At 38.5% G+C, this 27,922-nt stretch overlaps 2 protein-coding genes across 3 annotated transcripts in view; both read right to left on the bottom strand.

Moving 5' to 3' along the window:
* Positions 1 to 10,327, bottom strand: part of pparg (peroxisome proliferator-activated receptor gamma) — a 34,109-nt gene extending 23,782 nt beyond the window's left edge. Inside the window, exon 1 of one of the 2 annotated variants that reach the window (XM_048173306.1) lies at positions 9,351 to 10,327. Coding sequence is in view for 1 of the 2 variants with exons in the window: in XM_048173304.1 (XP_048029261.1) it covers positions 9,224 to 9,269 (46 nt within the window). In the remaining variant the exon portion in view is untranslated. Of the gene's footprint in view, positions 1 to 9,223 lie in introns of both variants that reach the window. The other variant, XM_048173304.1, reaches the window with a different exon arrangement.
* A 726-nt stretch (positions 10,328 to 11,053) lies between these two features.
* Positions 11,054 to 27,922, bottom strand: part of syn2b (synapsin IIb) — a 73,013-nt gene continuing 56,144 nt past the window's right edge. The window contains exons 7-13 of the mRNA XM_048173303.1: positions 27,778 to 27,920; positions 26,829 to 26,903; positions 26,260 to 26,362; positions 20,165 to 20,317; positions 17,745 to 17,811; positions 14,341 to 14,977; positions 11,054 to 11,982 (exon numbers count right to left, since the gene is read on the bottom strand). Coding sequence (XP_048029260.1) covers positions 11,853 to 11,982; positions 14,341 to 14,977; positions 17,745 to 17,811; positions 20,165 to 20,317; positions 26,260 to 26,362; positions 26,829 to 26,903; positions 27,778 to 27,920 — 1,308 coding nt within the window. The 3' untranslated portion in view covers positions 11,054 to 11,852. The remainder of the gene's footprint in view (positions 11,983 to 14,340; positions 14,978 to 17,744; positions 17,812 to 20,164; positions 20,318 to 26,259; positions 26,363 to 26,828; positions 26,904 to 27,777; positions 27,921 to 27,922) is intronic.

Genomic DNA, 27,922 nt, shown 5'->3' with positions numbered 1-27,922 from the left:
TTCTTTTTTTTTTTTTTTTTTAGAAAAAATCCATAGACAAACAGAAAAGGCACCGGTAATTTCCTTGCAGGACATTTTCTGTTAAATTTACAGACACTTCCTTTAACCCTAAAACACAGTACAGGGATAACTCCTTCATGATATCACTACATTCAGCCCTATTTTTACAGCCTTTTTTTTTAGAGTGCAGAAGAAACACCAGAATACGGGTTTGAGGTTGACCGACATATTGCCAAACCTGATATATAGCATCGTCAGCATGCATAAAATATGCATTTAAATCATTTTTAAACAAGTCTCTGAATATCTAATAAAAAAACCTTGAAGACTTTGAGATCTTTTGTAGACTACATGAACATGCATGAATATGTTTTATATTTCTATACTAATGTCAATTAGTTATTAGTTATGAAAATACCCTGAGATGGCTTGGAAAACACACATAAACCGTATATTGTCGCAATCGTGTGTTTATTGTCTTCACATTTCATCAGTCAAAGCGTTTCTGCTTTTTGTCCATATTTCCTGTCATTACTTATTAGTCCGTTCTGGACATTCTGCACGAGAGTATGATTGAAACACACTTACACGAGAGTGTGGAACGACAGGTCATGCATAGACTATCATGTGTCTTTGAATTCAAATCTAGATTGGCCCATTACAACCTCTACGTGAACACACTTGCCAGAAAATAGTGTGTTTTTTGTAAAAGTCCCCTGCGTATTCTACACTAGTGTTGTCAAAAGTACTGACTTTGATACCAAGTCAATACTGAATTTTTAAAAATGTGACAATTTGATGCAGGGTTGCCAGGTTTTCACAACAAAACCCACCCAACTGCTACTCAAAACTAGCCCAAACACATTCCGGGGGGTAATATTCGCATTTATGGAGGCGTTCCCATGGTAAAATTTGCATTCCAGGGGCTAAATATCATGTTATTTGGGAACACAATGGCCAATCAGAGGTGTTTATGAATCCACTCAACAGCGCTCAAAGCATCACATTTTTAAAATTCGGTAAAAATTTGGACACTATTCTACGCCCATCCCCTCTTGGTTACAGTAACATTATGTTTATTGTGAAGTGACCCGAACCGAATATTAAAACATTTACGGTGTTTACTTCCGTTTTTATTCATATTTTTAATTCATTTATTTGTGAACAATACTGAAATCATGAAGTTTCCATCTAAGGTATACATTTTTTACAGTTTTTTTTAATTATTTTTTTTTATCAGGTTCAAATGATTTTTTTCATACTTTACATTCTGTATATTCAAAATGCCAGGAATGTTGTGAAAACATGCCGGATTTGAGTGTGAATGAAACCAAGAATGTATGAAGTGTATGTTTTTTAACAGAAAAAATACCAAAATTATTTGCGAAAAATAGACTGTAAAAAATCACAAGTTGAGAAAACTTAAAGGTGCCCTAGAATCAGAAATTGAATTTACTTTGGCATAGTTGAATAACAAGAGTTCAGTACATGGAAATGACATACACTGAGTTTCCTCCTTCTTATATAAATCTCATTTGTTTAAAAGACCTCCGAAGAACAGGCGAATCTCAACATAACACCGACTGTTACGTAACAGTCGGGATCATTAATATGTACGTCCCCAATATTTGCATATGCCAGCTCATGTTCAAGGCATTACACAAGGGCAGCCAGTATTAACGTCTGGATCTGTGCACAGCTGAATCATCAGACTAGGTAAGCAAGCAAGAACAACAGCGAAAAATGGCAGATGGAGCAATAATAACTGACATGATCCATGATAGCATGATATTTTTAGTGATATTTGTAAATTTGTCTTTCTAAATTGTCTTTTTGACTGTTAAATGTGGTTAAAGTTACCATTGTTTATTACTGTATTCACGGAGACAAGAGCCGTCGCTATTTTCATTTTTAAACACTTGCAGTCTGTATAATTCATAAACACAACTTCATTCTTTATAAATCTCTCCAACAGTGTGTAATGTTAGCTTTAGCCACGGAGCACCATCAAACTCATTCAGAATCAAATGTAAATATCCAAATAAATACTATACTCACACGATCCGAAGCATGCATGCAGTATGCATGATGAACATCTTGAAAAGATCCATTTTGAGGGTTATATTAGCTGTGTGAACTTTGTTTATGCTGTTTAAGGCAAGCGCCAGCTCCGTGGGCGGAGAGCGACAGAATTTAAAGGGGCCGCAGCCTGAATCGGCGCATATTTAATGATGCCCCAAAATAGGCAGTTAAAAAAATGAATTAAAAAAATCTATGGGGTATTTTGAGCTAAAACTTCACAGACACATTCAGGGGACACCTTAGACTTATATTACATCTTTTGAAAAGACGTTCTACGGCACCTTTAAAAGTTTAAGGCAACCAGGAGATTTTTGAGTTTTCTCAACTTGTTGTAAACTGAATTTGTATCTTATTAAAACTCAAAAATCTCCTGGTTGCCTTAAACGTTTAAGTTTTCTCAACTTATGATTTTTGCAGTGTACTATAATAGGATTACAAGATCAGGAAGTTCCATCTAAGGTATAAATCTAGTTTATTTTACAGACTTTATCGATTTCAAATGATTTTTTTCTAATTTTGTAAATATTATGTGAAATAAATCTAAAATTCATTTCAGCAGTTATGTGTTTTTACTATCGTTAAATTAAATAATTTGCTCTCTCTCTCTCTCTCTCTCTCTCTCTCTCTCTATATATATATATTATATCAACCAAGATATCATCATCAAAACAATGAATATGGGAGGTTTGAGGGTGAGTGAATAATAATGGTTTTCAAACGATTGCTTTAATCTACAGAAATTGAGAGTATCTTCTTGACAGGCATCACCTGATGCAACACTTTCCTCAGAAAGAGTCTGGAGGAGTTTGTCGGGGGCGGCTTCGTCTCCGGGGAGGGAGGGGGAGACCCAGCCTGACCTCAAAGCTCAGAAGATCCAGAAACAGATGACTTCCTGACCTCAGTGCTCAGCTTCAACTACCTTCGCTCTGAAGCCTGACCTCTGCCCTCTCACTATGAGTCTCTACCCAGACAGTAAAGTCGTCTGGACGCCTACTCGGCTACTACTGATCTTGCGAAGCACGCATGTGCCACTTTGATGCAGGTGTCACGTTGTACACATTTCTGACCACAGTTTAGGTAGGCTGGCATAAATCCCTCCACCATGGCACGAGTGGACCCTGATTTATTATTCTGACGTGTTCAAAAAAAATGAGCTCACTGGGGGAATTCGGCACTGTTCTTCTGAGCTGCACAAGAAAGCAAGTCATCAGTATTTTGCATAACATCATTAAAGGGATAGTTCACCCCAAAATGGAAATTCTGTCATCATTTACTCACCCTCAGGTTGTTCCAAACCTGTATAAATTTCTTTGTTTCCAGGCCGCTTTGGGGCACCACTGACTTCCATAGTAGAAAAAAAAAAAAAAAATGGAAGTCAATGGTGACCCAGAACTGTTCAGTTTCCTACATTCATCAAAATATCTTCCTTTGTGTTCAATAGAACAAAGAAGTTTATACAGGTTTGGATAAATGATGACAGAATTTTCATTTTAGGGTTAAATCTCTAAACGCAGACTATGATGAATGAATGGCGACCGATAAATCTTTAAGTACAAATTCTGCCATTTACAAACCATCACAACATTATAAACGTACAGGAACATAAAAGGAGATATTTTGAGAAATGTTGTTCAGATAACAGAAGTCAATCGTAACCAAAACGTTTTGTCTACCAACATTCTTTAAAAAATATCTGTTTATTGTATTTTGGAGAAGAAAGTAATTTGTTCAGTTCCTCCAGTAACGTTAATAGAATGTTCACTCAAAGTTATTTGGAATGTAACAATTTTTTTTAAAAGTTGCAACTTGTTTCAGAGAACATTCAAAAGTATCATTCCCATAATGTTGGCAGAATGTTCAAATGGAATGTTTCCTCAACGTTCGCATAACATTTCTAAAACGTTGAATGTTTTGAACAATTATTGTTATTATTTAAAATGACTACACGTTTTTGCGTGAACGACCCTTTAAAGCTATTAATAAGCGTTCCGATGTCTGTTTATTTTCTTTTTCCGAGAAGGCCTGCCTGAAGTACTGATCTGTCATTTAATTACAAAATCTCTTCACAGTCTCAACACTTTGGTTGATAGCTGTCCAGACTTTATGACAAGTTTCAATTCACACTTATAAAAGGAACACAAACTCCACACACACACACACACACACACACCAGACATGTTAAAAAAGCACATCCAACAAAAGCAGACAGAAACACTACGGCTCACCCTTCTTGAGGAAAGATCCTCGATGATTCGGGATGACGAAGTGAGCTCGGCACACTGAACTTTTGACTCGAGCGAATGGGCAAATGAGTGGCTATTTCTGTGGTTCTAATAAATTTAACAGGAACTAAAGAAATTTTTTTTGACACTTCGTGGCCTCAGCAAAAGTGCAGACAGCGAAGTATCATGTGGTCCTGCTATGAGGTGTAAGGCTAGCCAGATGACTTCCTGTTGCTTCATTCTCACTCAGAACTGTGCTGGTTCCACTTCTCTTCGCAGAAGAGCCTCGGATACCAACAGCGCTTCTAATGGGCTGCTTCTAAATTAGGCTGTTCATGTGTTGTCAGCTGTCTTAATAAAGATAACTGATTCCTTTTTCCTACAGTCCTTGACACTTTTTAGGATCTGAAATAGGAATATGAACGAAACACGATGCTCTACCTCAGTGTTTCTGTCTTGTTTTCCAGCACAAATATCCAAACATTCTTAAATTAGGATAGATTTACTGGAGAAGAAAAATGACTGAAGATATTAAGCCTGGAAAATGAATCAAAATGAAGCGAGTTTGTGCTTAAAACAAGAAAAATCATCTTGTTTTCTCTTTGAATTAAGTGTATTTTTCTGACTCCACTGGCAGATATTTGTTCTTGTTTTAAGCACAAACTCACTTCATTTTGATGATGAATCTTCAGTCATTTTGCTTCTCCGGTAAATGTGTCTTGATTTAAGAACGCTTGGATATTTGCGCTGGAAAACAAGACTGAAGAAGAACATCACTTTTTTGCAGTGAGGTCCAAACCTGAACTACCACCCAATTCAGTGGATTCAAACTATGATTCATCTGGAGATTCATCTCGAAACGGTTTCTAAACCCCCAAAAACAATCTGTTCTGATGTTAAAGCCAAACATTCACAAGGGACTTGAGCAAAACCAACGCTGAATTGTGAAGCTTCTGAAGGATTTCGACTTGCACAACATCTAAGGACACGAACTTTCTCCCAATTACTTTTAATAGGAATGAGTTAATAGTGGATGACTCTCCTGAGGGTTCTGCGGAGCTTCCTAAACGGATCAGGAAGGAACATGCTCTCTGTCAAGGCCTACAAATCCCGTGAAACGAGAGGAAGGGTCTTCCCTGTTCCTCGATGTGGACAGGAAAGGGGGGAGAGGTTTAGTTTCGGTCACATCGTGAGTAAAAACATGCGCCGGCGACGGACGGAGCTACTGTGAAAGATCTCTGGGAAGCGACTTTGAGCTTGTTTCCAAAAACCTTCGGAGCTGAATGTTTAGTGTCTTTCTGACAATGAACCTTCAGCATGAATTACAGTCTCTGATACGAGCGCATCTCTGAAAATCTTCTGGACTTCACCCTAAGTGCTCCGCTTCATATCGCACGCTTGTTTATGGACATTGTCACATTGCATTATTGTTGTAATGAAACGAGCAAAAGATAAGAACGTTCACGACACACGTACAGAGCGGATTTCGGTGTGAAGCGCTCACAAAACCACAAAACCAAAATTCATTTCAGTCCAAAGTATACAAAATCCATTCCAATTTCATTTGATTGATGCAAGTAAGACTGGACTATAAGAATACGCCTCAGCTGATTTAAGATAAGGAGGGAAAAAACATTAAAAACGTTACTGACAAAGACTTTATGAATGACAAAATTCATTTTCCATACATGTGAACTATCAGTATTCAAATATTCTTTGCAAAACTGGATGGTAAGCTCATTTGATAAGTCAGATTAAACAAATGATGCTTAAATGATAAAGACTTTACCGAACCCTTGTGTTATGTATGAATTCTGGTTATGATTTTATGAAGTAAAAACAGTAAACCTTTAATATTAATACTTCTCACACATAAAAATAAGCATGAGAACAAATTATTTTTAAAATTGTATTTAACAACTATTTTTTTAACCATTTGTTTAAAAAAAAATGAATATTATAAACCACATTGTAACTGTTTTTCATTTAAAATCTTGATTTTTTTTTTTTTTTTAATTCTTTAATTATTTTTGTGTGTTTGCCCGTCTGCCAAATGCATAAATGTAAATGTAAATATCCTCAGAGGGTAGTTGAGAAACTTTAAAAACATGAAAAAATATATGGATTTTTTTACTTTTATTTTGGGTCTGTGCAGCAGCGGTTAATCATGAACTTGCGGGTCAAAGTGAGCCGCGAACATCAAAATCATCAGACATTTTGTACACGCATTCAGCAACATCTCAGAGCATCAAAACTGCACGCACGTCACACACACACACAATCCCGTGTTAACCAGGATTTACGACAAATTGCGAGTCAATTATGTGCAATGCATTATAAAGGTATTCATAATGTACATTGCAAACCATTACATATTTTCATAAATAATTGTAACTAAAGTTAAATGCATTATATTGCAGATTCCTTGTTACATCTGAAACTGGTTGTTTGTCATGTGTTTCAATGCATTAAGGTGTGTTCAATGAACTGACAAGAATTAATGTATTTTTACTGTGGTTACAGTTATTCATGAGACAATACACGGCATAATCAATGCATAAAATACTTTTATAACGCATTATATATAAAGTAAGTAAAGTGTTTCTAAAAAGCATAAATTAGCCCCAATGTTACTTTAAAACATAAACACCACTAAATTGACACAAATCAACACTGGCGGTGAAGCACACACACATGCACACCATATATATATATATATATATATATATACACACACACACACACACACACACACAGATGCATCTGCTTCCACACATGCATTGGTGCCATAACTGGTTCTTGGAACTGCAGTTCCAGCCCACTGAACAGCAAAGCGAAGGAGGCGTCTTTGGATAAGGTGCGGCCTATGGCCGCTAATGAAGTAAATGCTTCTGTATAATCCTGCAATCTGTGTAGAAACACGTGCAAGATAACACACTGAAGACTATCTGAGCCGTTTCAAAAGAGACAATCCATCAACTATACGCTGAAACCAAACAGCCACTCCTGTGCACGCACACACACACACACACACACACACAAAACAAGCAGACAAGCTCAAAAAGCTCACACTGAACAGTAGTTTTTAGTGCAGCAAAACTAGATGAGCAAAGTGCAGTAAACTGTCAGCAGCGAGTGCAGCACAAAGAGACGAGCAGTTTTACCACTAAAATCAGTGTAAACAGGGTTTCTGCTGCGATTTCCACACTTTACATTTATGACAACAGGGTAAAGTCCATCATGGTGCACGCCAGTTATATAACAGGTCCGACGGTCTCATCTCAAACGGGTAGATGTGTTTCACTCCCTGAGCTGTTAAACACGACAGAGTCTCAAAACACACATGGAAAAGGGATTCTTCATTTAAATGAAGAAAAAGCTGTTTTAGGATTTAAAAATGTAAACTATGAAGAAATATTTTAGATAGGTGAGTGAGCAAAGACGGTCAGATCTTTTTTCTTCCACTGAAGCACACGATGCTTTTTTAAAGAACATGATCATCGATGAGACTTTCACCAATTACTATTTTAAATTCATGTTCATTTTGAACTAAAATGGTTATACTGGTAATAGTTTGTAATGAAAAATTCTTATTAAAATAGAAAACATTTTCACTAGTCTCAGCAACACAAATAACACACACCACAATAACACACACACACACCATTACGGGCAGAACTCTGAGTCCAAGTGACAAACTTTTGAAATTTCCATTTTCAGTTTCTGTTTTTCTTTTTCATTTTTTGTTCTCGCCCTCCCACTTTTACGATTACTTTACTTGCGATTCAAAAGCACAGAGAATCTGACCTCAGATTTACTGCTAAAGCAGAATTAGACATTTACTGACCCCTCTTTCATATTAATTTCGCAATTTGTGTTTGCATCATAAATGTCATATGGTTCTTTGATTTCCCTAAATAAAAGCAGGCCAGACATCGTGCGTTGCCAGCTATTTGTGACTGTCACAAGAATCTGACTTTAGTTCTTGAATTAAACACTGCTTACACCAGCAAAGATTTGATTGAGTTTGTTTTTCTGGATATGCTACTGTAGTTCATATATTAGAAACTCATGCCAATCCATGTCTGTGTGCTGAGGAGCGACAACACGTGTTCATCTTGGCAGATAACAAATGAGCTGAAACTCATATTGTGCAATCTCAATCAAATACATACACAAAACATCCAGTTTCTTTCTTTTTTGTAAACATGACAGAACTTTTAAAACTTTTACTCACTCAAAATCATTCTTAGTTTGTAAAGTAAAGGCTCTGTGAAATCAGAACGGTCACTTCAGAGAAAACTGGCTTTGGCAAAGTTGCAAAATCTGAATCTCAGCTTATTGTTTAAAATCAAATCTCTGCAGAAGTGTGTTTCTAATGAAGCTGAAACTTCAGAATAGATTGCACATAGTGACCCCAGCAAGTGTTAAATAAAACAAAACTGTTAATAATAGTTTTAGTCACAACAAACACTTTTCTTTGAATGTATTTTTTAGCCAGTTTAGAAGTCAGTTCTCCTCAAGTTCTCACAGAATCAGAACTATCTTCCGCCAAGAATAATATTAACACCATTTTTAAAAATTATTTTAACCTATCAAACGATTTTATTATTTAAAAATTGAATCTAACGCTTTACATTTACATTTTGAGGCCTGTATGATGATCAATATTTACTGTAAATTCTCCACTATGACAATCACTAAAACTTCTGACTGTTTAGACACATCAAACCTGGAAATGCTGATGAATTCTCATCTGTAGTCTCATATATGATGATGATTTGACAGTAAATACAGGTGTCTAAACTCATCCATACATTTACCAAAAACCTATAAAACCCTCTGCTGTTAATAATAATTCAGCTCCAAGCCTGTTTATTCGTATAAAGTAACATCAGAATCTCCCAGTTCACACTTACCCGATGTGAATGATGGCTTTTTAATATTGAAGCGTCTGTGCAGCATAAATGTACAGTAAGTTAACAGAGTAAAAGTACTCGAGTGTTCACCTGCTGCTCACTAGAGGTGGTCTTGAAGTGCACTGACCTGTAGGGGTCTCTTGGAGGTGTTCAGTGACGCCAGAGATGTTTCCTCCTGCTGTCAGTCGAGTGTGTGAGAGAGTCGCAGGAGTTTTCCTGCCGTCCGGCCGCGCGCAGCAGGTTTGGGTCGGTGTGGTTACAGACAGAAGCTTGTGGAGAGGACTGTGAGGCGCAAAGATGCGCGGGGCAACCAGACCTAATGGCGCCGTCTCAAAACATAGCGAGCTGCCTAACTAGACAGCATTTTGAAGGGTTGTAATATGCGCGCTCTCTCTCTCGCAATCACTCACTCACTCACACACACGCGCGCGCGCGCACGCATCTATCGCGTCTATAATATGTGCCCAATAATGTTACACGTGTCCTGCGTTTAAATACACTATTTTATGTATGCAGCACACAGATTTGATGCTAGAAATAATTCTAAAGCATTCAGTAATTTAAATAAACCGACTTAGATCTGAATTGAAATATTCTCAAAACGCTTCAAAATGCCCAAAATGATTCTACAGACTCAAAATTATTATTTTTTATTGGATCAGATAAATATTACTAAATATTCAAAAAGATTATTTTACATTAAATATTTTAAAATGGCTAAATTTTTAATGCGTTCTAGTTAGGCAGCTCCATATGTTTCGGGACACCACCACTCCATTTCTCCTCCCATCTGGAACACCTTTGGAACACATGGAGAAATGCGGAAGAGCCAAAGAAATCAACGCCAAATTAACTGCATTACGCGAACAAGTTTACATAACGCATAAACTACCGATATTATTCCACCTGTGTTCATCTTGGCACCCGGTGTGACCACGAAAAATGCTTCGAGCACTAAAACTGGCAATTTTGGCATTTAGCCAAATTTAGTTTTGATTTTTACTGTTCGATGTAAAATAATAAACAACACCTTCTTCAGTTTTATCTTCAGTGAACTCCTCTTAATAGATTCTTTTTTTCTCACTTTCCCTCTAAATCACCTTCGTTTCTGCCTCGTTTTGAAAATAGCTGCAATCAATTGATGTCACAGCATATGGTATCATTGTTTCACATGATCACAAGTTTAGATAATGTGTAATAAACACGTGGAAAGGGTCAGTCAGCTTTGACGTAAGGAGAGTCTCTAGCATCATCAGTCATATGACTGGACACAAGCACTGAGAGAAGTGAGTCGTGGGTTGTGTGGATGCATTAGTGTCTTTAGTGCAAGATTACAATTACACACTGATACCAACATTATAGACATCCTATTTGAAAATAAAATTATATTTTGCAGACATTTGTGTTTTTCTATCTTTATGTTGAATGTAGATTTACATCATGATCAGCACTTGAGGCATGTGCCAAATTAGTGGATGTTACTTGAAATGATTAGTAGTTTTCTGGATGGAATTTGATGATGTAGGCTAAACATGAACCATTTAACCATGGTTAGCAAAAACATTGGTCACCTACTGCCACCTTCTGGGAACTCATAAATATGCTTGCCTCACTTTTACCATCTCTCAGATGAGATTAAACCTTTATTTGGTAAAAAATAAGTCACAAATTTATTTCCTTTTGTAAACCAGATGGCCAGGGCATTGGTCTGTGCACTTACTGATTGGGTCCTCAATGCGAAGAAACAAACACACACTGCCAAAAGGTTACGAACATGCATAACAGTGCGTGTCGCCACTCGATGCACATATAATGGGCAGACTGCAAACGGTATGTCAGTGGAATGATGCGCCACATGTTTATTGACACTTGTACAGAGAAAACAATTATCACCGGGTCATGCAAAGCATCATCACTGTGCACAAAGAAAACACAACATGAACAGTGTGACGCCGGAATAAACATGTACTCAAATTAAACTCCTGAGATGTTAAACATACAGTACAATACAATATGCAGAGATACTATAAACATGGCACTCATGAATATCTTGACAGGTTGATAAGTGCAAGCTATGTCGCTAAAACACCAGGCGTTCCACTGAAATCCCACCACTGCGTTGAAAACGACCAGTCCAAGCATTGATTACTGTAGGAAACTTGAATAGGAAAGTGCTTTTATAAAGATCCCGAGGTATTGTTGAACTAATGTCTTACTGGCTAATGCTTACAACACACCAACTAGTTACACGCACACACACACTACAGGGGATAAACGAGGGGAACTAGTCACAAATATTTGTCTCCGGGTAAAGAAAACACACTACACCGATACAGCTACAACATCGAGGGGTTATAGACGACTTCAGCATTCTCTGGCCTCCTGTAACTGATCGCTTTAGAGCCATCCCCTCCTCGTATAAATCCCAGTGTTTCGGGGCAGAGCGTCTCAAAAATGTAAACACCAACAATCACTGTACATCACTCTAACCTTCTTAAGTAACACTCGGATAATTACGGCAGAGTTGGGAGGAGGGGTTAAATGTACACAGCTACATGGAGTTAACCTCAGACCAGGATGCATATCTGTCAGTTGAGTCCCTGGCCACCCTTTGTCACCCTTTGTGTTGTTAGTCAGAGAACAGGCTGGCAAAAGACTTTCGCAAGTTTCGGATGGTCTCCGCCTTGGCTTCGTCCTCGTTGCTGGAACGGAAGGTCTCGCCAAAGGCGTTGAAGGCATTGGTCAAGGACTGGGATTTGCTGCAAGACAGCGGACAAAGCAGAAGCAAGGTTAGATCATCTTTGGGATCATTTGGGCAGTCATCTAATTTGAGTGAACACTGGAGTAAGGTGTTGAAGGTAAAGGAGCACAATCCCACTCATGCAGATTTACCTTCCTGCAGAGATTGCAACTCTGAACCGGACCAATCGCAGGATTCGGGTTCAATGCAAAGAAGGAGTGGCGGAACAGAGCTGAATCCTGCAGGAAGGGAGGGCTGTATTCCAGCTCACGTTAGGATTAGCACGGGGTGCCAAACTCCATTCCTGCAGAGTTTAGCTTCAACACCTGGTCCGGCTAATAGAGTCCTTCAGGACTATTTGAAAACTATGTTCGTCGGAGCAGAATTGGAACTAAACTCTTTAGGACTGTGGCCCTCCAGGAGCTGAGTTTGAAAACAACTGTGCAAGAGAATTGATTTGCATTGCTTCTTCGACTTTGGCATATTGGCTTACTTTTATGTCAAAGTTAATATTTTACCACTGCCAGCATAGGGCGCACTTTTTGAATAGCATTCAAAAAGAGGATGGGATTTAGCCAACATCTCCAGGAGAACGACTGCACACCCCTGGTGTAATGAACTGCAGAATGGTTTCTTGCTGAAATGGACAGTTACACTTTATTTCGACAGTCCAACTTTAGACATTCTACTAACTATAAGTAACTTTGCAACTACATGTCAACTACTCTCATGTCAACTAGTCTCTTGGCTGAACGTCTGATGCATAAGGCACACAAAATTGGAAACACTTCAGGAGTTTTAGCCCCTTAGCATTCCTGGAAAAATTTGCCTAAAATGCCTAAATAGGCATACCCAAAGTACATTGCATGCTGTTCTTGAACCATTTGGAGTATATGCATGGTTTTGGTCTCTTTTGAAAGGTATGTGTACCTTGGGTGGTAGAGTTGAACGCTAACAAGTTAAAGTCGTCATCTGATAGGTTGAATCCTACAGGATGTCCGAGAGACGTGTCGTGTTCTTTAATGTTTCCCCTGTAAACAAACCCGCCGTGACGTGAACGAAGAAAGTCGTTGTGTGCCCATGAGCGCTTATCAGGATAAACTAAACGCTGGATTTTCAAAAGTATGTGAAGTTTGGGGCATAGATTTTTAAAAATACGTCCAAGAGTTTCACAAGCCAGTCTGTTATTGTAGAGGCATCGACGTTACATTTTCACGGCCCTAAACATGACGCTGAACAAAACGAACTGTGATTGGTTGTTTTACAAGTCAGTCAGACAGCCTCTTTGCTGTCCTTGGCCAATGAAAGCTGCGATGGGGTCCGGACCTTCTGCCATCAGTCTGGAGTTCTGGCTAATCTCAGACAACTAACTCTTATTAGAGTATTTGTAGACTGTTTTTGCATTGTTACTTATAATCATTAGAATGTCTGTTGGGGAGCATCAAAATAAAGTGTTAGCAGATTTTAAGCAGACAGTCTACTATTAATTCAATAACTGCTAGTTCACATGTAGCCCCAAAAAGTTACTTATAGTTAGTAGAATGTCTATCGGTGCTTTCACACCTGCCTCATTTAGTTTGGTTAAATTGCACTAGAGTTATTTGTCCCCCTTGGTGCGGTTTGTTTGGGCAGGTGTAAATGCAGCAATCACACTCGGGTGTGAATTGGGACTAAACAAGCGTACCGAGACCTCCTTGAAGAGGTGGTCTTGATAGACTGTCAAAAGAGCTCTGGAGCGGTTCGCTTAAGATGTGAAAGCAATCTGACCCAATGGAGCAACCAACCAAACGATATCATAATTCATAGCGGGAAATGTGTTATATAAAAAGCAGTAGTGTCTGATTCTGTGAGTCAGCACTTTAGTTACCGTAACTAAAAACCAAAGAGGGCCTCTGTTCAAGAATACTGTCCTGACAAAGCCTTGATTCCAGCTCTAGCTGCATTATAACATTCATATATGGTCTCGACTCAGTTAGCCTACTATACAGCACTGGGAGATTCAGAGAGAATGTATTAATGACAGCTACATTCGTATGGTGTTTGCATGTTTCTCGACAGTTACAAATAAAGCCACAATAAGCTCATGGAGCTAACTTGTCAATCATTTTGATGGATGACGCTGAGAAAACTCTGACCAATAAGAGGACAGTTGAACTGGCATGTGACTTGCATAAACATATTTCAGTATGCTATGAAATGTTGCCGTGTGAAACTGAACTGAACTGAAAATGCAACATTGCAACAAATTTAGTCCCTGTTTCGGAACAAAACAAACAATCCATCCATAGGTGTGAAAACGGCCTAAAGTGGACTATCGAAATAAAGTAAATCAGCAAATGACCTCCAGGCAATGAAGCAATAGTGAAAAGATTCTTACTTCAAGAGAGGATGGGTTGACTTCTGCTGGGGTGCAGGCTGTTCCTCCACAGGAGGCTGGGATTGGGTGGGAGGAGCAGGAGCGGCAGCAGGAGCAGGAGCAGGAGCAGGGGAAGGAGTTGCTCTAACCGGGGCTGAGGGTGTTTCAGATGGAGCAGCAGTCTGGGGTCGGCCTTCGGGTTTGGATTGCTCTCTGAGCACCGGTTTAGGCTGGAGCTGGGGTTTAGCTGGTGACGGGGGTTTAATTGGAACCTTGGCTGGGGATAGCTCTTGAGCAGGGACCGGATCTGGCTGGGATTGACCAGGACTCTGATCTGCGTCACTCGGTTGGGCTTTTGGGTGGGCCTTGATGGGAGGTGGGGTTTGGGGCTTCGGCTGGATCTGAGGCTTGGAGTTCCTCCGAACGGGGGGCACAGGCTTTGGGGGAAGGGGTTTGGGGGGTAGGGGTTTTGGGGGCAGTTCTGTTGGCTTCCCTGGAGTGGGTTCAGGTGCTGCTTGAGCCTGGGGTTTGGGCTGCTGCGTGGTGGGTGGTAGAGTCGGGGCAGGGCCTGCTTTGGGTACAGGTTCCTGGGCAGGGACTGGCTCGGGTGTAGGCTCTTGACTCTTAGGCTGTGGTTCTTGGGGTTTCACTGCCCCCCCTAGGTTTAGTACAAAACAGAGTCATCATATTATAACATTTTGCAAACACTGAAGCTTGCAAGAAGGTTTTAAATCCAGCACCAGAAACTTTGCATGATTTATGATCAAAAATTAAGGCGCCCCCACGACTGGCCAAAGTAACCGTACAAAGGATTTTGCACAAGGTAAGGATAGTCAAAAGGAAATCGCTTTTACTCCAAACAAGCAGAATGAAACAGACAGGACGGTTAGTTTGCAGCAGTATCATAGGTGAGGATGTGTAGCTGCAGGTTGACAACAACAGATCATGCATACAAAAAAAGAAAAAAGAAAAAAATCAAGACCCAGAGGCCGCATGCGCCATCTTTAAAAGAAAAACAGCTTTTCTTGCAGTTTTCACCCCCGGCCTTGATTGGGATGTTTTGCCTTGTATTGTTCCAGATGTACGCTGTTGTGTGTTTTGTACTAAATCTGTATACGTACCGAACATAAAGGACAACTGGGATACATGCAGGAGCAGGGAAATGTGGGAGATTATTAGTTATGATAATGATAATGATCTAGTTGTGAGTGAGGTGTCTCTTGAGGTTTGCTTGTTTGTTTAATAAATGCTTGATTATGTTTCCCAGTATCTCACTATAAATGAAAACACACTGGGCTTTGACCCTTCTGAAAGTTTTGTGTCTTTCGTAAAGGGTATTTGACTTGAAATGAGGTTCAGTAACACAGAACAGTAAGTCTGGAAAATGGGAGCTTTATTACTTTGGACATGAGGGGGAAAGACTAGATCTATATCAGACAAAAATCACAGGTAATACCCAAGTACTGGATTTAAAGAGGCAGTGACATCAGCAAAGCCTAATCGACCCAAGTTAGTGGGTTTTAAGTCAGACGCCACATCAGCATATAGAGATAGAGATCTGATTGTTCACAAGCGGACATTATTTTCAGTATGTTTGATGAATACATTCATTGATTTTAATTATACTTTTCACACACAAAAATATTCCAGATTTTTCCACTCTTTGGTAATGCATGCAAATGATCTTAAGGTAACAGTTTCCATGCAATATAAAGACATTTTAAACTCTGAACACAGATTTTACCTTTTACGTATTATAGATACCATCTTGCATGTTGATAAAACAGTTAAAAACATCAATATACAGAACAGGCACTACACTGAAAACACCTCAGACGTCCCAATCTCTGTCAATTAATTTTCCTGTTGTCACTGTGAAGCTGCTTTGAAACAATATTGTGAAAAGCGCACTTGACTATACATATTCAGTCTTGTCCATTATGTCTTTAATGCTGGAAAAGCTCATTGTTTGTCAAATATTGCATTATTAAATGTCAAGGCCAAATCTGTAGCACTATGTTAGCTTATTTAATTTAATGTCTTTCTTTGCATAAAAAACACTGAATGGCTGGAAAGCGGTACCTCGAAAATACCTCTAAGCAATATTATAAAACTGTATTGCATTCATGACGCAAGAGAGAAAAACCCCAAATCAGTTTTAAACAGTCATAACAAAGATTATTGTGAGAAATCTGTAAATTCAGGTGAATGTCATATAGAAAAATGGTCTGGTCACATTTCACGACAACATCGAAAGAAAAGCAAAAGAAAATATATTTCACAAAAAGAAAATGAAGCCACTTTAATGTTTTGAATTGTGACATTATTTTCATGACAGTGTTTTTCTTTTAAATCAAACAACAAATATGCTGTTATATCATATATATTGTTTCTAATTGCAATTAAACGTCATGAGAATAATGCATACAAATGCAATGCAATGCAAAAAAAAACCTCAATGGTTTTAAAATAGGCTTTATTTTCATTATGCAAAATATAAGTTCTCATATCTTCTTTTGATTTTGGGGTGAAATATTAACACGTCCAATTCTTGACTGGTTTCTTGTGATTCACCCATTCTGACTATTCCACTACAGTAGGTTATATATTGCTCAGAAGGATATATAATATAAGCTGACAGTCAAGAGGTCACGGGAGGACGGACTCACTCTCATTCTACGCTGAAACGTTCCTGATCCTAAAATCGACTCAGTTTGAAATGTAATGACCATTCAGTTTTATGGAAATCCTTCTGTCTTTGGCTTCTGATGGTTATCTGTTGACAGTTCATCAGGCTGAAAGAAGAAAATCTTCTTGGTAACCTTGAGAAAGCAAACGTTCAAACAACTCCTTCTCTTTAGAAACCATGCTGGAAATACTAAAAACACATATTTGCTGTTGAACACACATTCAAAAATGTGAACACAAGGACATCACTCATGCAAAACCACAAACAACACATTTAAATAAAAAACAACAACATTACACACACACAGACACACACACACACACATCTGAAAGCTGGACGATAAGGAACCACCCGTACTGAAATAATAGTACAAATCTTTCATAGTACATATTGAGCACACAGGACACCACAGCACTGGACTCTGCGTAGGCACAGTTAGAGTTGTTCTTGACCCTGGAAACCACACGACTAACAAGGAAACGAACGCAGCCATCAGAAGCGAACAAGTGAACGGTACAGAAAAACACTTCACAGTCAAGGCAGATTCTGAAGAGCACGAGCTCCAAACTACTGCATCTGTCACTATCTGAACCTCAACCAGCACCAGTGAACTGAGCTCTCGTTTTATCGCGGGCTGAACCGTTTATCTGGAATTGTGGCAGTGGAAATCATTTTGCCTGGACTTGTTTTGGTCCGACAGCAACTCCATTACAGTCGAGAATGTACTGTAAACAACCTTGTGGAGGAGGCCGCTGGCCGAGGGTCTTGTTGGGGTCAGCCAGGCTTTCTTTTAAGGCAGCGCTCTGTAGACACACACAAAGAAATGGTCTTCAGTCTCACTGGACACTCAAGCTTCAATTTTGAATGCATTTCTGGTGATTCCACACCAGGGGGCGACACTAGACAGAAAGAGTGCTGTACTAATTTAAAGGGATAGTTCAGCTAAAAATGACAATTGTGTCATTAATTTCATCTTTCTTCTGTGGAGCACAAAGAGAAGATATTTTGAAAATGTCTCCAGGTTTTGTTTTGTTTTTTTTGTCCATACACAATGAATGTCATTGGGGTCCAGTATTGTTTTGGACCCAATTGCCTTCCATTGTAGAGAATAAAACATGTTTTCTTTATGTCTTTGAAATAAAGAAAGAACCACATGAACGTCAGTAAATGATGACACTATTTTCATTTTTAGATGAAATATCATTTTAGGTTCAAGTGCAGCCAGCAAGAGTCATAACAGCAGTGATATTTTAGTTTTATTAATATTTTGCTTTTTTATATATATTTTTAGTTTGCATTTTAATTTTGGTTTAACTTTTTTAGTAATTATTATGTGCTTTTGTCATTTTTTAAATATGTTGCTATTTACTATTTCGTTCCCTCGATTTGCTAAATCGTCCATGCGATTTACTATTTCGTTCCCTTGATTTGCTAAATCGTGCGCACAATTTACTATTTCGTTCCCTCGATTTGCTAAATCGCGCGCATGCAATTTACTATTTCGTTCCCTTGATTTGCTAAATCGCGTGCACAATTTACTATTTCGCACAATTGCGCGCACTACTATTTCGTTCCTTGATTTGCTAAATCGTGCGCACAATTTACTATTTTGTTCCCTCGATTTGCTAAATCGTGCGCACAATTTACTATTTCGTTCCCTCGATTTGCTAAATCGCGCGCACAATTTACTATTTCGTTCCTCGATTTGCTAAATCGTGCGCACAATTTACTATTTCGTTCCCTCGATTTGCTAAATCGCGTGCACAATTTACTATTTCGTTCCCTTGATTTGCTAAATCGTGCGCACAATTTACTATTTCGTTCCTTGATTTGCTAAATCGTGCGCACAATTTACTATTTCATTCTCTTGATTTGCTAAATCGCGTGCACAATTTACTATTTTATTCTCTTGATTTGCTAAATCGCGTGCACAATTTACTATTTCGTTCCTTGATTTGCTAAATCGTGCGCACAATTTATTTCGTTCCCTATTTTTCGAGCGTTCTATTTCCTCGATTTGCTAAATCGCGTGCACAATTTACTATTTCGTTCCTTGATTTGCTAAATCGTGCGCACAATTTACTATTTCGTTCCCTTGATTTGCTAAATCGTGCGCACAATTTACTATTTCGTTCCCTCGATTTGCTAAATCGCGTGCACAATTTACTATTTATTTCTTGATTTCGTGCGCACAATTTCTTGATTTGCTAAATCGCGCGCACAATTTACTATTTCGTTCCCTCGATTTGCTAAATCGCGTGCACGATTTAATTTACTATTTCGTGCACAATTTACTATTTCATTCTCTTGATTTGCTAAATCGTGCGCACAATTTACTATTTCGTTCCCTCGATTTGCTAAATCGTGCACATGATTTACTATTTTGTTCCCTCGATTTGCTAAATCGCGCGCACAATTTACTATTTCGTTCCCTCGATTTGCTAAATCGTGCGCACAATTTACTATTTCATTCTCTTGATTTGCTAAATCGCGTGCACAATTTACTATTTAATTCTCTTGATTTGCTAAATCACGTGCACAATTTACTATTTCGTTCCTTGATTTGCTAAATCGTGCGCACAATTTACTATTTCGTTCCCTCGATTTGCTAAATCGTGCGCACAATTTACTATTTCGTAAACCCATAGAGACCTCTTCAATGGTTTGCAGCTGATCTCAGTGAATCCGTGTGATTCAAAGATTCACAGAGATCATCGCCCCCTAGCGGTGAACCACTGAATTTTCTAAACGTTTTGAAACAGTTATGACGTAACAAAGCCTCTTTTACTGAAATCACACGACTATGGCAGTTTGATACACGCTCTGAACCACTGATTTGAAACAAAAGTTTCGTAAAGGTTTTGAAGCTTCATGGAGTAGTGTTTGAAATCGCCCATCACTACATTACTGAGTGTTACTGTTACTGTTTTGACAGCCTTGGTGTTTTGATCCTTGGACTCTGTCTCGTTTATGATTATTTACTGCCTGCCTCGTTATCTCTGACCTACCTGCACTGTTATTATATTTATCTTAGTATCGTTTATCGCCTGTTTGCCTGATGGTGGTGTTAACGTTAATAAAGCTGCAGATGGATCTAAACCCCAGTCCCTCTGCATCATCGTTAGAGTCCAATAACGTTTGAGTTTGATGACGTACTTGTGCAGGTTGAACAGTGGTCGGAGGTCGTTGTGGGGAACGAGCGGCAGTGCGGCTTGATTCTTGGTTCATCTTGGCCAGGACGATGGCAGCGATCAGCTGACGGTCCTCAGGCTGGTGTTCACCAATGAGCTGCATCGAAGAGCCCACCACCTACAGCCAACACACACACACACACACACACACAGAGAATATATAAATATATATGAATAAAACTGTAGAGTTTGGTGTGTGTGAATTTCTGACTCAAACTCTCCACCTTTAAAGATTGAAATCTACAGACGCAAAGAGATCAAATGCAATAAAACAAACACTCTATTTTGGAGGTTTTCTGTCCACTGGTCTAAAAGAAGACATGTTATGGAAGATAAATAGACTAAAATGAAAAAATGAAACAATGGTTTGCATTCATTTACAATTTGCACAGGAAAGCATGTAAGTTGGATGCTAACTAGTGTTAATTCTACTAATAAACATACAGGAACCTTGCGATGCACTGCTCCTGCTGTCAGTGAGGGTGCGCTCATTCACTATGTGCTAAAAAACAGTTTCCATAGCAACATGGTCATGTCATATTACCAAGTCCCTCATAATGAAGCCAAACATTTCCACAACATGTTGTAGAGACAGAAATCAATGCTTTGACCATGATGGTTCATCATCTCACATGCAGTTGTTTTGACATAGACTATAGCCATAAGCAAATATCTCTTCTGCTAAAGGAAGAATGATGACTGTTTTCTTGTGGACAATGATATGATTTCACCATTCTGTCATTGTGGCACGACACCGGGGGAGGACCATCATCACCACATCCTTCCACCATGGAAATTTAAAGTATTGTTTATTTTAACACATCAAAATTAGTTTACTGAAAGCACTGGGAATATGAGAGTAAATGCTTTTGTAAATGTAAATTCCCACAGTGTCTTACTGAGACAGAACAGATAACCCTACTGTGACGCCTCCGTATTTCTATTTGAACTCTGTAACATTTATTAGTGTGCAGTGGGTACTGTTTAAAGTGCCCCATTATGCTTTTTTACATATTCCCTTTCATGTAGTGTGTAATAGAGCTGTTTGTGAATGTAAAAGATCAAAAGATCAAAATCTCTATTCTGAACTGAAACGAGTCGTCAGTAATTCAGTCTCACTTCCTGCTCGTAGGTTTGTAACTAATTTGCATAATGCCGCCTCTGCTCTTGATTGGCTGATCAGCGTCTCTTTGCCCCGCCCTCAATCACTGTAGTTGTATTTGAGACTGGAAGAGTTTGGTTTGGTGTCGATCATGTCGAGAAGACGCTGTTTTCTGCTGAGATTGATACGGTGAAACCGACGCCGTCGTTACTGTTCGTATCACTGCGAATCAAGAGCTGAGATTCAGATATGATAATGAGCGTTTGGTTTCTGACCAATCACAGCAGAGCAGCTCTCAGAAAGGCGGGGTTTAGAGAGACCGAATCCTTGATGGAAGCGTTTCAGACACTGAGAGAAAAGAGCTGATGCTGCAGTGGATATTATGAGAGAATTAAAGTGTTTTAAAAGTGTTTAAAGTGAAACAACATTATGCAGTGATGTTTGTGACGTGTCTGAAGTGTTACCATCATTAAATACGTGGCCAATGAGGTACTGCTCTGCTTTTGTATATAAATCTGTTGTTCATGCCCCCTGGAGTGTGTCTTGGTCAAAAGCTCGCCCCTTTTCTATCACTGCTGTGGATTGCAGAGTGTGACGTCGGTCCACAAAGGTTGTGTGTGTGTGTGTATTGTACTGCTTACCCCAGTGCGGTGTGTCTACAGGGTGCCCACCTGTGCGTCATGGCAGCACAATAGCCAGGTCAGGTCAGAGCGCCAGCTGTTAATTTACCAACTAAAGGAGCTACTATATGACTTTGTGTGCGTATGTGTGTGGTTATGAGTGTGACACCGTCTAATTATAAGGCATTGCATCGCTCTTTCTCTCTCTCTCCAACCCGCGCTCTGGGCCGCATTGCTGCTTTGGGTCGTCGACACTTCTGGTCCAGTGGCTAAGTAGGCCGGATATTTGTTTTCTTTTTGTTTTGTTTTTTTGTGCTCGTCATTTTTGTTTGGGTTAATTTTTTTTTTTTTTAATTTGTATTTTTATTTAACCTTTATTTAACCAGGCAAGTTTCTTATTTTCAATAACAGCCTGGCAGGAGAGCAAAAGTCTCCTGAAAGACATACAGGTGCTGGTCATATAATTAGAATATCATCAAAAAGTTGATTTATTTCACTAATTCCATTCAATAAGTGAAACTTGTATATTATATTCATTCATTACACACAGACTGATATATTTCAAATGTTTATTTCTTTTAATTTTGATGATTATAACCAGTGTTGGGGGGTAACGCATTACAAGTAACTTGAGTTACGTAATCAGATTACTTTTTCAAGTAACTAGTAAAGTAACGCAATACTTTTTCAATTTACAACAAAATATCTAAGTTACTTTTTTTAAATAAGTAACGCAAGTTACTTTTTCACATTTATTAACTGACTTGTTGTCCCCATGTTGAGAGAAATAAAGTGCAGAGGGTGTTGTGTACGCTGTGTAAACATGATGGTTATTGTAGTTTTAGACTAAATGTGAACATGCATTTACTTATCTCACTTGCACAAAATCATTCAGTATACCTCAAAATGAATAAAAACAGTGAAATGCAATCTCAGAATTTTTGCAAACCTGTAATATTTAACTATATTAAATTACACAAATATACTTTATGTATTTAATCTCAATTATTATCCAATGTCTTTGCTGCTGACCTTCAATATACCTAATTCAACCATAATAAGCAAAAAATACTTTAGATTAGATTTAGAAATAAGAACTAGAACTTCCTTCTCCTGTATCCTGTTCTTGAATGGCAGCGCAGCTGAAAGGTTTGTTTGAGCTGCGCCCTCTACTGTACAGGTGTAAATATGCTTTTCCTTCAGCCTGAGGCTTATTGATTTCACTTTTGGTGTGAAAGGGCATTTTTGCCAAAAATATAACTTTTTTGTTGTTATTAAAAAACAAACAAGCAAGCCCAGCCCCGGTGAGAAAAAGTAACGCAAAAGTAAAGTAACGCATTACTTTTCATAAAAAGTAACGAAGTAACGCAATTAGTTACTTTTTTAGGGAGTAACGCAATATTGTAATGCATTACTTTTAAAAGTAACTTTCCCCAACACTGATTATAACTGACAACTAAGGAAAATCCCAAATTCAGTATCTCAGAAAATTAGAATATTGTGAAAATGTTCAATATTGAAGACACCTAGTGCCACACTCTAATCAGCTAATTAACTCAAAACACCTGCAAAGGCCTTTAAATGGTCTCTCAGTCTAGTTCTGTAGGCTACACAATCATGGGGAAGACTGCTGACTTGACAGTTGTCCAAAAGACGACCATTGACACCTTGCACAAGGAGGGCAAGACACAAAAGGTCATTGCAAAAGAGGCTGGCTGTTCACAGAGCTCTGTGTCCAAGCACATTAATAGAGAGGCGAAGGGAAGGAAAAGATGTGGTAGAAAAAAGTGTACAAGCAATAGGGATAACCGCACCCTGGAGAGGATTGTGAAACAAAACCCATTCAAAAATGTGGGGGAGATTCACAAAGAGTGGACTGCAGCTGGAGTCAGAGCTTCAAGAACCACTACGCACAGACGTATGCAAGACATGGGTTTCAGCTGTCGCATTCCTGGGGCAAAAGGAGCCCCAACTAAGTATTGAGTGCTGTACATGCTCATACTTTTCATGTTCATACTTTTCAGTTGGCCAAGATTTCTTAAAATCCTTTCTTTGTATTGGTCTTAAGTAATATTCTAATTTTCTGAGATACTGAATTTGGGATTTTCCTTAGTTGTCAGTTATAATCATCAAAATTAAAAGAAATAAACATTTGAAATATATCAGTCTGTGTGTAATGAATGAATATAATATACAAGTTTCACTTTTTGAATGGAATTAGTGAAATAAATAAACTTTTTGATGATATTCTAATTATATGACCAGCACCTGTATAACCATACATTACAATGCACACACACACACACACACACACACACACACACAGACAAAAAAAAAAAAAAAGTATCTTTTGTATTACTGTCACCAACTCTCAGTTTGATTTTGACTGTGTGTTTACTTGTTTGTTTATGTTGGTTTGGTCTGTCTTCTAAAGTGATTTCCCTTCTCTTTTTGTGTTTTGCAGGAGCTGAGTGTTCCTGGAGCGGGCTGGTGTTGTGTTGCACAGGCTTCACTTCAATACGGGTTGTCATTTATTGCTGTGTCACTATTTCTGGTCATTATTTGCAGTGATTTTTGTGGATGTGATTCTGATTGGCAGCACTGGGTGATCCACACTAGCCCGCTTCTCATAAAGGAAGCCTCAGCCCCTGCATCGATTAATTGCTTTTCCCCCCCTTTTTTCCCATCCGACTAAGACAATTAAATGCTGTGTTTGGGGTTAAAAATTTCGCAAACTCTTTTAACTTTAATAAAAAAATAATTGTTTAAACGGAAACTTACGCCTCTTGCCTTTTCTAAGTGGAACTTATTTGCGTGTTCTTTTGGTAATTCCTCCGTTATTTCAGGGTGGCGTAGTCACTACAAACCACCCACTTACTACAATTAGAAACCTTTAAAATAGCATAATAGGGCACTTTAAGATGAAGTGATATATTTAATTTTGGGTTTCCTGCAAGTCTTTGGAAGCCGTACAGTTTTTTTTTTTGTGTGTGAGTGTGTGTCAGATTAATTCAAAAGGAAAACAAGATTATTTTTCTGACCCCATTTGCAGATATTTGTGTTTTAAACTCACTTCATTTTGATACATCTTCAGAAAACAAGACTTAAAGAATTAAAATTTCCTGATAATTTACTCTCCTCCATGTCATCCAAGATGTTCATGTCTTTCTTTCTTCAGTGGAAAAGAAATGAAGGTTTTTGAGGAAAACATTCCAGGATTTTTCTCCATATAGTGGACTTCACTGGGGTTCAACGGGTTGAAGGTCCAAATGTCAGTTTCAGTGCAGCTTCAAAGAGCTCTACATGATCCCAGACGAGGAATAAGAGTCTTGATCTAGAGAAACCATCGGCCATTTTCTTAAAAAATAAACATTATATACTTTTTAGCCACAAATGCTCATCTTGCACTGCTCTGTGATGCTCCACGCATGACGTAATCATGTTGGAAAGGTCACACGTGACGTAGGAGGAAGTACCGCGGTAGAGCGAAAAACTCCATCTCATTTTCTCCTCCAACTTCAAAATCTTCCGTCATCGTTGTTTTACCTTTTTTTGTAAAGGCGTTTGACTTAGTCTTTGACGTTCACTTTGTAAACACTGGATTGGACCTTTCCAACATGATTACGTCATGCGTAGAGCATCACAGAGCAGTGCAAGACGATCATTTGTGGTTAAAAAGTATATAAATGTTTATTTTTTTAATAAATGACCGATGGTTTCTCTAGATGAGTTTTGCACTGAAAGAAGCTGCACTGAAACTGACATTTGGACCTTCAACCCGTTGAACCCCAGTGAAGTCCACTATATGGAGAAAAATCCTGGAATGTTTTCCTTCATTTCTTTTCCACTGAAGAAAGAAAGACATGAACATCTTGGATGACATGGAGGATGAGTAAATTATCAGGACATTTTCATTCTGAATTGAACTAATCCTTTAAGTAATTTAGCTTCTACAGTAAATGTGTCTTGGTTTAGATATTTGTACCGGAAAACAAGACAGAAAAACTGAAGAAGAGTATGAGCGTCCTTAAAACATAAACACTCGAGTTATTCTCTTTCATGAGAAAAAAGTGAGTTTCTGAAGAACTATTGCAATGTCTGACTCACATTCCCAACAATAGTTTTGTCATGGATTCATGTGTTTTTTAGAAAACCTCATAAAACAAACACACTCTCCCTGTGGTCAACGCCTCCTCGTATGACTATAATCTTCATAATACTTATTATTACACATTTCTGTCTGGTGTTGAATTTAAACTATCAGCTCGCATGCAACGATACAGAGGTCAGGTGGCTGAAATCAGGCTTGAATGAACGCTCGTGTCCCTCTGCTCTCACCTCAGTGATGTAATCCTTCCCGTCCTTTCCATGTATGGCTTTAACAGCACAGATGTCTAGACCTCCGAAGACATCGGCGCAGGCGTCCACCCACAGCTTATATCTGCAGGACAGAAGAACACGAGTGAGGCTAAACCCACACAGAGCCACGTGTTCAGTTATACATTCATGCATTTGGCAGATGCTTTTATCCAAACTTACATTGCATTCAAAATGCGCAGCTTTTTTAAAGCTACAATATACTGCACAATAAATCAAAAACGTAATACCATGTCTGTGCGCTATTCTCTAAGATAGTTGCTGATGAAATCAATCAAAACTAAGAAGAATAAGCATCAATTGAACCATCTTGGTTTAACAATACAGCACTGTCATTAATGAGCAAATCCATGTGATGCTTTGCCCATAAAGCAATTGACTCTCATTTTTGACTTCTAATGTTGTCATATTGCAATTTTTAATAGGACACAGTTTTCACAGTGTCTGTTAAAAGTTTATTTTAGCATCAAGAAGGCATCAGGAACCTCAGTGTATCTGGACCAGTACACGTGTTCATCTCTCTTACTCACTTGTCAGTCATGGCTACTTGCTCCAGCATGGCAGAGCCGGTGTTTGATTTCCAGTTGCCAGAGATGGATGTTCTCCTGTGAATTGAAATCACTGATCACGTCACACAGCAAACTCAATCTGCGTTAGATTTAACCACACATTATAACAGGAATACTTCACCAAAAATGACTAATGTATGACTTCGGAAGAGTTTGTCACATGCACAAAACATGCATAGACTTATGATGTTTATGATAATTTTGCAACCTTTTGTAAGCTGGAAAGCCTCAGCTCTCATGAAAGGACCAATAAATTCTTCAAAATCCACAGGAAAAAAAAAAAAAGTTTGGAAGTAAATGATGACAAAATGTGAATTTTGTCTAAATTAATTCTTTTTGGGTGTGTCTAGTTCTTAGTTCTTTTGATCCAGACCAAAAAATAAAACGATACATTTAGTTTAGCGTTCACATTTAACATCAAGCCTAAGGATACAAAACAAAAAGAAATGGCTGTTTTGACGTATTGCGACGGAACTTACTATACATCCAAACACAATGCTGTGTGCTGGACTAAATGCGCTCGTTGTGTGTGTGTGCATGGTATTTTTACCAGCTGAGAGCTCATGAAGAGCTTATAAAATGTATAAAAACATCACATCCTGTTTTTGGTTTGTTTAGATGTCTTTGGTCCATGTTGTGTTCATATTTCAGTCACACCAGAGTTCGTTTTGATCAAACCAAACCTGTCAAGTGTGAACACACTCCACCATACAGAAAACAAATGGTACATGCATGATTAAAAAGCTACAAAAACATGTAGATCAAATGATAAGCACACCTTGATGGAAAAAAGTAGTTTTTTTTAGAACTTAGTAGCTGTACTTTCTTTCTTTCTTTTGGTTCAAGGTGGTCTTGACATAGATGGTCAAGGTCAAATCAGCCTCGTATGTGATTGTGCAGCTGTACTCACATGTAAGCTTTGTAATCAGAGCCGATCTTCTGGACCCTGATGTCATATTTCGCGTCAATGAAAGGCTCTGTGGTTGTGTAGGTTTGAGTGATGGCCACAACGCTCGCAATGTCCTGGAAGTCACTGTGATTGTCCACTTTCACCT

The sequence above is a fragment of the Megalobrama amblycephala genome, linkage group LG21 (genome assembly GCF_018812025.1).
Source record: "Megalobrama amblycephala isolate DHTTF-2021 linkage group LG21, ASM1881202v1, whole genome shotgun sequence".
NCBI lineage: Eukaryota > Metazoa > Chordata > Actinopteri > Cypriniformes > Xenocyprididae > Megalobrama > Megalobrama amblycephala.
This window is presented reverse-complemented; position numbering and strand designations above follow the sequence as displayed.